This window comes from Habropoda laboriosa, unplaced genomic scaffold, assembly GCF_001263275.1.
Source record: "Habropoda laboriosa isolate 0110345459 unplaced genomic scaffold, ASM126327v1 scaffold124, whole genome shotgun sequence".
Taxonomy (NCBI): Eukaryota; Metazoa; Arthropoda; class Insecta; order Hymenoptera; family Apidae; genus Habropoda; species Habropoda laboriosa.
The window spans coordinates 197,172-206,780 of record NW_017100265.1 but is presented as its reverse complement, the minus strand read 5'-3'; the positions used below and the strand labels follow the sequence as shown (position 1 = coordinate 206,780).

General features: G+C 34.7%; 3 protein-coding genes across 3 annotated transcripts in view; 2 read left to right on the top strand and 1 right to left on the bottom strand.

The window, feature by feature from the left end:
* The window catches only part of LOC108573165 (receptor expression-enhancing protein 5-like), a 2,465-nt gene extending 2,167 nt beyond the window's left edge, over nucleotides 1-298 (top strand). Inside the window, exon 5 of the mRNA XM_017935553.1 lies at nucleotides 7-298. Coding sequence (XP_017791042.1) covers nucleotides 7-13 — 7 coding nt within the window. The 3' untranslated portion in view covers nucleotides 14-298. The remainder of the gene's footprint in view (nucleotides 1-6) is intronic.
* Nucleotides 299-1,138: 840 nt separating this feature from the next.
* On the bottom strand, nucleotides 1,139-7,745 carry LOC108573173 (armadillo repeat-containing protein 4). Its single transcript, XM_017935561.1, has 10 exons — nucleotides 7,706-7,745; nucleotides 6,689-6,995; nucleotides 5,759-5,962; nucleotides 5,503-5,589; nucleotides 4,808-5,056; nucleotides 3,592-4,023; nucleotides 2,712-3,116; nucleotides 1,619-1,840; nucleotides 1,251-1,366; nucleotides 1,139-1,180 (listed from the first exon to the last, which is right to left on the bottom strand). The coding sequence occupies exons 1-10, from the start codon at nucleotides 7,735-7,737 to the stop codon at nucleotides 1,147-1,149; spliced, it is 2,088 nt and encodes a 695-aa protein (XP_017791050.1). The 5' UTR covers nucleotides 7,738-7,745; the 3' UTR covers nucleotides 1,139-1,146.
* Nucleotides 7,746-9,371: 1,626 nt separating this feature from the next.
* The window catches only part of LOC108573179 (28S ribosomal protein S21, mitochondrial), a 993-nt gene continuing 755 nt past the window's right edge, over nucleotides 9,372-9,609 (top strand). Inside the window, exon 1 of the mRNA XM_017935569.1 lies at nucleotides 9,372-9,412. The gene's annotated coding sequence lies outside the window, so the exon portion shown is untranslated. The remainder of the gene's footprint in view (nucleotides 9,413-9,609) is intronic.

Here is a 9,609-nt window from a genome sequence, read left to right as displayed (position 1 = left end):
GAAGAATGATTAATTTTCACAATTTTGAATCCCTGAGGGCTTAATTTTTATCACTTAAACATTTGTACTGTTTTTCCTTCTCACCCATTCCTAATAAAAAAAGAAAATATATTTGACACCTTTATTTTTCTATATGCAATGTACATGATGTCCGGTTTTTGGTAACGGTTTTATTCCGCCGCGAGCGGCTTATTTCGATAGAATATGGGAGACTCTGAAGCATCATGCAACTAGATTATTACAAAATATGCTTTTACACATACAGTCGCCTCAAAACGTAAGTTAACGATTAAGTGTACGCGGGTAAATGAATAAAATATATGCTAAATAATGATAATAAACATTTTGGTAATATACATATATTTTTATGTACATATATAAATAATAAAAAAAGTAGTAATGTGATTTTATCTTAACAAATAAACGAAAAATGCATATTTTGTCCGCTTAATAGCATCGAAAAATAAGTTAACGCTTCAAATTCTATACTAAATATCATATGTACGCATATTTCAATGGAACTAATAGCGGGTGTGGATATATAATGGGTGAGAATATATGTGCATGATGTATGAATATCAAACTAATGAATTATAAGATTGTAAAATTTCGAAAGCCACAAATAAGTTATTAATCTTGCACAAATATAAAACAAGCCCTTTTTTCAACTATACCTATTGAATTAAACTGTTATTTGAATTAAATTCATGACACATGTATGTTTGCGTGCCATTCGTTATTATATTTCTTTTATTTGTATTCATTAGTTATACTAGTAATTTGATATATTTTATATGTGTGTAAGGAATGATACGCATATTACTCGTAATCGTATATTCTATCGTTAATAACATGTATTTGGGTCTAACGGTAGCATTATAAATGCTATTGTTAGTATCTAGAAAAGTGGAGAAGGTTTAGTTACGTATAAATCAAGTACTACGTACGTACATCGCTTTGACTGTACCAAATTTTTGTATATTTTCTTCATTAATGTTACAATGGAATTAAAGAGGTATAATTGTATTTATTATTGGTCGATGGTACCTTAAAAAAACACGTTAGTAGATCATTTTAAGATGTTATTATCTATTACATATCCTTTAATTGAGCACTTGATTCGTGTTTTAATAAAATGCTTCGATGTTATAGATGAAAATCTGTCTCTTGCAGTGTACTTCTGCAAATCGTAAAACAATGAAATTAATCGAACAACATATACGTACACTTGGAATAATAAAAATACGTACATTTCTTTAAAGTGTAATTTCTCTGCTGTTAATGCAAGCTTTCTGATGTTTCGAATGGTAGATGCTGCAGCAATTTGCACTTCCGGATCTTCCGACCCCACCAAACGTAGCACATGCTGTAAATTTTCAATACAAATGTACAATGATAATTACGGAGCGTTTAGAAATTATACAGGAAAAAATTCCATTTCACTAATATAAATAAATCCAAATTGTTTGTTAAATTTGTTAAAATATCTCGTAACAGTTGTTACATTAATATGTAAGATTAATCATTTATTTTGTACGCATAAATTTTAATTAGCCGAATAATCGCTGAAACAATGCTACGATATGAAATGTTCTTTAAAAGAAAAATAGTAATGCACCTTTATGACACCGGCTGAGTGCATGGTGATGCAGTTCGTGGGTTCTTTGCTTAAATGATACGCCGCTATGCAAACTCCCCTAAGAACTTTTCCGTTTTTGCTAGTCATATAATTAACAAGTGGAGCGACCGCGTTTAATTGACCAAATTTATTATTATTATCTCCCCAGTCGCAGCAGTGAGCTATGGCCAAGGTTAAATTTGCACGCAGGTCTTCATTTTTCTGAAAAAACAAATAACAGAGTATCAAAAGAATAAAATATCTGCCACTAATCGTTCAAATAAACTGAAATTAACTAAAATTATTGAAAAATTAACTGTTTTTATTTGTTATTCATTTTTCAGATACTATGTTAAAGGCTTCAACAAATCAGAACCAAAATGGCTAATTAAATACGTTTCAAGGACTAAGTGAAACTCTAATAAGAGCACATCATTTATTTATTATTACACATATAATTTGAATTTCTCGAAAATGATATATTTCATAGGGCAATATTTTAAAAATTATTTGAGATGGTGAATTGAAGCTTTGCAAGCTATTTTAGACATAGATTTTGATATAAATTTATTGCTATTATTATTATCTTAAGCTTAAAGTAAATGTATATTTAGTCGAATTTTAATATAAAAGTATATCACGTTCTTTTATCCTTAGTTCAAACCATTTCTCTAAAATGTGCACCCTGAGTAAAATATTTTCTACAATTACCCACCTAAAGAAAAAAAATGTAAAACAAATCAGTTAAAAGTGTAATTTAAAATTAAAAAAATATCCATCCACTTATGATACAGAACACACAAAGGCTACCTATCACTTTTCTTAAGTTCTTAACAAAAAGAGCACTGCTCAAGTTTAGGTGCACACTCTCTTCGGTTAATTCACGTAACGAACACGTTTAATCAAGAAAATCCAAAATTCCAGTTCGACCGAAGAAACCCAACGTTCCTTAAATAGCAACGCAACGTTTCCTCCGACATGTTCCATCGTCCATCTAAGTAGAAGGACCGACTCTCGTCGAACGAATTCGCAAGACCGTCCAATTTCCAGAACGGTGGACAGTGTCTCGAATGAAAATGACGGGAATTAGTACCGTGCTCACGAGCTGCGCCAATCTTTCCACCACACCGTGATCGCTGAGAATGCCTAAGTTTTCGGGGTCTGTAGCGATCTCAGCAATAGTGGCGCACACCGCGCTCAGCACTTCGGTGTTTGTGCTTTCGAGAAGGCTGACCGTAAGTTCTAGTCCACCGACGAATGCCCGCACCATTTCAGGCGAATCCTTGGCGTATTTGATGCAAGGAACCAGACCAAGACAGGCGTTTCTTTTGATCGTATCGCTGGGATGCTTCAACAACGACCAGACTAATCGAACGCCGTCGTGGATGTGCTCGGGGTCATTGATGATGTCCATGCAGTGTTCGTTCTGCGCGCACTCCATTATCACCAATGGCACATTTTCCAGCAGAGGCTCGTACGTGGAGCTCAGCAATCTGATCTGCGAGGGCATTTGGAATTTTGTCAACACTTTAAACGACACGTCGCAGATTTAAGGCTTTCACGGTCTGGAGCGTAATTATCATTATTGGAAAGAAACTTATGGATTTATCGTGCGTTTAATTCCACCTCGGTTAAAATGAGAGATACAAGAGGAGCAACGAAAGATGTTCGCTCAATGTCTCAATTACAACAGCTATCGAGAAAGTATACTAAGAGGATGAAGATTGTTGAAAGAAAAATGAGAAACTAAATCTAAAAATGAAAGGGAAGAAGATATTTAAGAACAGCGATCACTGTTCAGTTTGTAGTAAAAAGTACACTTAGAAATTCGAAAGTTTCCACTCGTAAATCCACAGCTCAATAGCAAAGGGGCATTTAAGATTGAAAAAATGAAGATAAAATTGATCGTACATGCGAAAGTTTCTCCTTAGCATGTAAAATGCCTTTAGAAATAGAAATAAGCGCATAATCACCAATTTTGGCAGACCTTCGTTGGCTCTTAAGACGTCTCTATTAGTAGGATCCTTGCAACATTCGTACAATGCCCCTACGACGTTCGCTTGCACTTCCTCGTCCTCGTGCTCCTCCAAAAATGGTACCAGACAGGCGACCAAGCCATTCTGGTTAAATCTTACCACGTTCTCTCGACTTATGGCACATTTCCATATACCACCTGTTACTGCAGCCAGTAAACGTTTATTAGCACGAACATCTTTGTTTTGCAAGAGTGTGCATAGTAGATCCAGGCCGGAAATCTCGCGGACCATATCTCTCGCGATTTTATTCGGACCGCATTTGAATATCGCTAGAGCGCAATTTTCTTTCAATTTGATATTGTCGCTTTGCAGGTGTCGCACCACGTCGTAAATGATACCAGTGTTCTCGAACGCTTTGCGAAATACCTCCTGCAAATATGATGAATATTTCGTTTTTTTCTTTTTTTTTTGGTAATTCACGTAATTCAGGTGATAAATAAATCGGTTAATTTGAAATTTTGTGAAATTTTCATAAGTGACATTTTCTCTCTCGATTCTCTCATTGTCCTAGATGTATATTAGATCACAGAGAAGTATTTTAATAAAAATTCAAAGAAATTTTATAGCAACGATATAATGGCCTTACTAAGAAAAAATGAGAAAAAGTTGTGGAACGAGAAGGCACTTACGTTTTTCTTTCTTTATCAAATTTAAGGGTTCGTTGGGAATATTGACCTAAATTATCAAATTTAACACGAACTTATGGGGTGGCCTAATATATTATGAATTCGGAGTGGAAATTAAATATTTAATGTGGATTGGAAATATATTAAGCGTGCGAATAGCGTGAAAAATTGACGGATAATTAGAAAATTTATATTGTGCTAGGAAGAATGATACGAACATTTTAATATTCAAATTTTCGAGTATCTGCATTCCTGTATTTTCAAATTAAAAAATTTCAATATCTCAAATTTACAACACAGTATGTCCATTTTAAGTGTCTGTGTGTAATTATTTCTGTAGAGTATCAAAAACACGAAAAAATCTTTCATCTATTATTCACACGTAGACATTTAAAACGAACATACTGCATATAAATTTGCAAAACTGCAAATACTCGAAAATTTCGATATTCCAATGTCCGAATCATTCTTGGCAGCACAATATAAATTTTCTAATTATCCATCACTGTACGTCCAAGTTTTATTACCATACTTGCACACTGCTGAACAGTTCCCATCATCGGTATTATCAAAGAGGTGTGATGCGACTTGAGGAAACGTTCCATGTGCTTCACTACTCCATACTTCCGTAGATTGTCCCTTACCTTCGGGCTGCTGCTCAAAGAATCTAAAACTCTGGCACAAGCTATCGCGACCGCTACTAATTCCTTGTCAGTTTCGTTCAGATCGTCGTAACGTGTTAAGAGAATAGTGTCTGGCACGTCCATAACGTCTAACTATTAAACATTGTATATTTTTCAGTTAAAAGTCTTCCAGTTGAAACAATAATTATCAATTTTAACCCTCTCTAGGCTGTTATTTCGTATCTACTGCTTTCGCATTTATATGCTGTATTTCTGTATGATATCGTTTTTAAAATAAAAAAAAACATTAAAATAAACACTTTTACATTTGGCGAATTTAAGTCGAATCTTAAAATTATATCGGTAACAAAGTGTTTTCCCCTTTTCGAGGAATTTAATTCAATTGGCCTTGGAAAGGGTTAATATGTATAATTAATTTTAACCGGTTACACAATTCTTCCTTCGTCGCACAAGGTACGACAAAAAGAACTTTTGCGACTAAGGATTACCGCAAGCTTTCACAAACAACGAAACGTAAAGTAGATATTTGAAAAATAGGAAGAACTGCGTTCAATTTGATGCTGATTGATAAAGCTTACAATCAGAGGTATGCCGCCTCGAATTCGTATTTGTTTCCTCGCTTTTCTAATTCTCGCGATAATAGCCATAGTCTCTGCAGCCAGAACCTTCGCAACCAGAGAATAGAGTATCGTTATAAATTGAATTACGAATTGAAGATAAATGGAACTCTGTGATTCTACGTTGGATTTGTCTCGAAGAAAAAGAGTTCTTTTCGTGCAGTTGAGCATTCGGTGAGGTATAAAAGTGTGTGTATTGAACGAACGAGAGACTAACTTGAATATCTCTAGCTGGATGCTTTAACATTTGAATCAACGGTGTTACAATACCAAGATCGATTAGGTACCGTCGCATTTCTGAGGACGTTGCAATCTGAAGTAAAACTGACAAAGAGCCGTTCTGGCATTTCAGATCTTTCGTCTCGAGTAGATTCACCAGGATCTCCAGACCACCCATTTCTTGAATTGCTTTCTGTATAATCTGTGTTCGCAAGAAATTCGAATTGTCATTCGTCTTTTTCTTTATTTCGCCGTTTACATATCAAAGAAGTTCAAACGACACGTAACAATTGGAAATAATAAAATGGTATTTAATAATGCATGGTGTTAGGTTGGCAACTAAATTTGCGACCTTATGTTCTGTTATTTCTGGTTTCAATTATGATTAACTTATTATTGGGAGTTGGTCGAAAATGATGGTAGTATTTTAATACAGAATTTCACTCGTTTCAGCTTGACCGTGTCCGGACAAAGTTATAAAAAAAATCGACTGTATCTTATCCTGCAGTAAGGCAACTCTTGTCCGCATATTGCATGTGAAACGCGGCGAAAAATGGAGGAATTGTATACATTCACCGACCGGAAAACGTTTCTCTAAAGTAAACGACTTTATACCGCATCTTTCCGCCCGAATTCTATCGCCGAGGGATCGAAAAATTGGCAAACATATGGCAAAAGATTATCGATTCAAGTTGAAAATTGAAAATACTTTAATTGAAAATTGTTAGAAGTAGAATTACTGTGCGTATTTGTTGTACAGTTTTATTTTATTTTAAATTGCACCTGTTCAGATCACAGAAACCACCAAAACCCTACAATTCATATTTTTCCAATTCGAACGAATAATTTTCTTCCAAGATATTTGAAGGTCGCCAGAAACGTAGTCGCCAATGTAACATTACAATCACGCGACAAACGGTGAAATTACCCTGCTCGTCAGGTCGTAATCTTTCAAAAGACAGACAGCCACCATGGTCGCAGTTTGATTTCCCGCTTTCATGTATCTGATGAGCTTCTGTATGTGCCAAAACTCCGACGGCACTTCCGATGGCTCGTCCTGCAGGTGTCTCAGCTCATCGTCGCTTTCTGATTCAGGTTCGTCGTTGGAACTTTCTTCCTCTCTTCTTTCGTTGACGTAACGAATTCGAGGTCCGAATCGTTCTCCTGTCACCGATGATATCAACGGTATCGGTGGTTGTTCCGTTTCTATTACCTCCGGAATATCCGGCTCGATTCTGTGTATTTTGAAGAAATTCGGAAAGAAATATTCGACGTTGCAGTGCTTTTTCACTAGAAACGACTAAAATCAAGTTGTTCAAGCGACTAAAGCTTGTAACTTCTTCCTTTTTCCTTTTGCAATTTACAACCTCGGTGAATGCATTTACCGTTAAATGGTTTCTCTCTAAATGACTATGAAAACACGGGAATTCTCGTGGTCTGCCTCAAGTGTTGGAATAGGAAACACGAGAATTCTCGTGATCAGTCCGCAGTGTGTTAAGAACTGTAATTAACGATACAAATGGAATTACGCAACTGCGGAGTGCAATTATACGTAGGATAATAGTTGAAGGAAGAGTGACGTTAAAAAAAAAAAAAGTTTCAAGTAGCATTCAATATCTGATAAAGCGAGAGCGTAAATTGAAGACAATTACTTAAACTACTCGTTCGATTTTTAAGTAAAATTAGCAGACACAAATTTGAGGATTGTGATACTTGGAAATATTACAAAATTAATGCCAGATATTTTTCGAACACCAAAATATATATAAATATATACTTACTGGTGAATTTATTTCATTTTGCAATTTAATTTTAAGTTCAAACACTGACTGAAAAATGTGCTTCGTTTTTATTTTATATCAAGTGCAATATATGTACTTTATTATCGTATAAACTACGATTTACTGTATTTTAGATTTCAAGTATTCAGTGATTGAGAACTTACGTCGGTGTCGGTTCGATAGACATCCTTTTCATATCTTTCTTTCGTTTTGGTGGCATAATTTTTCACTTGCAATTACAAAGAGGTATTACAATTTCTAACTACTTGTTTTATTCAGAGTAAAATGATCCTTTGTCTTGTGCGCTTGTGTTTAGAACTTTGTTAACCTCTGAATTCAACGCGACAATATCGACCAAACAGTTGTTTCGAATATACCATCTCTGCAGATCTTCATTTCGTTAACACTATTAAAATTCCTTTATTTATTCAAATCGTTCACGTAAATCTTCAAATAAATTTTCTCCCATCGCTGTCAGCACAGAAAGTTCTATTTTCATTTCTTCGCTCGTTTCTAAAAGAAGAATTTTTAAAAAACTATTTTTATAATTTCACGTTTCATATTTTCTACTAAAAGAATTTCTTTGCGTGTAAATGCACGTATTTTTGTTCGCGTTTAGTACACGCACTTCTGATTATTAATTAAACGGCGTTAATTACAATTCGACGAATTAATTGCTTCAGAAAATGTTATTGGCTGACCGGAACACGTGATCGACTGATTAAACACAATTTGAAACGCGTTCGCCTTTTGGTGCGCAACATTTCCACAGGAGTGAAATAAAACGAGTGTAAAATCGGAAAGTTTAAAAGTGCACATTTCGAAAGTGCTGCACGGAAATGGACGTTACATTAAAATATAAACTCGCCTGACACGTATATGACGTTTGAATTACTCCGCGTAGAATATTCTGAACGTAGCTGTACATACTTTCACCAAACGATATTTACTTTCCGTTTAAATGACAGGTTTCGTTCCGATTCTCAGCGTTCGCTGTTGCAACGTTAATCGCGTCAATTGAGATTTACAAATGACAGCTGGAACGTGAAAGCATCGATCGTCCTCTATTCGAAAAATTCTAGGTTAAAATTCTGCCAAAATTTCCGGTCCGTTCTTCCATTAACGAAAATCGAACAAATATTTCTGAAAAAAACGAAAAATGTTTAATTTTACCAGTATCGCGATGTACAATTGACTCGTGGGAAAAACTTCGTATCGACGAAATTATGTTTCTGCACGATTAACCGAATCGATGAAAAAATATGCGACCTTGCACGCGCGACCACAACGTAACGAACATTTCTCGCAACGTTAAGTCGAAAGGTAAACGCGATAAAAGTGAATTTGAAAATTCGCGGTTGTAACCTGAAAAATTTTGTCGAATATTGCAGAATGAAGAACTCAATGGAAAAAGGTGGAAGTAACGAAAATTTAAGAACTTTTTGTACAATTGCAAAAAGTGTCAGATGTTCCGTATACACATATATGCTACTCCGTTTTCAGTGGTGTTGCTTTTGATATCCTTGTCAGTATGGCTTTGCGTATGCCGTTGGGGATTCCGGTACAATTTAAAAGATCGAGAAGTAACTATTAAGAGCATTATTTGATACATAGTGTGATTGAATTGATTACCCTAATATCTTGAGTTATAATAATTGTACTCTTTCTCGCACGTTTGTCTCTTTTAGTTAAACGAGTTTGAAAGTAATTTAATAATGTATTTTAATAATGTGTACATTTAGATTCTAACCTGCTTAATTTTGTACTTCGTCACCATTACTTTGTTAAACATGCTCTTTCTCGGTCACATGCAATTTTATTGCACGCAACCGTCAAGGAAATGAAACCTAACAGCAACAAAATTGCAAAAGGTAAGATGGAATTGCTAATATTTCAGAATATGTAAGCAAATAGAACAAAGAGTATACAGGAAGTTGCTTTGGTAAAGTTGTTATGTAGATCTTGTAGAGAATAGAAATAATTACCGTAATATATTTAAATTATGTAATTTCAATAAAATTCTTGCAATTTTATTTGCACATAAGAAACACAAAACAAGGTTAAAATG

Excerpts from the sequence above, each read along its gene's own strand:
- LOC108573173 (XM_017935561.1), bottom strand. The coding sequence starts at position 7,737 with ATGAAAAGGATGTCTATCGAACCGACACCGAC. Across the intron at positions 5,590-5,758 it reads ATCCAGCTAGAGATATTCAA|GTTCTGGCTGCAGAGACTAT; the intron begins GTTAGTCTCTCG and ends CTGGTTGCGAAG. Across the intron at positions 3,117-3,591 it reads ACGAAGGTCTGCCAAAATTG|ATCAGATTGCTGAGCTCCAC; the intron begins GTGATTATGCGC and ends ATGCCCTCGCAG.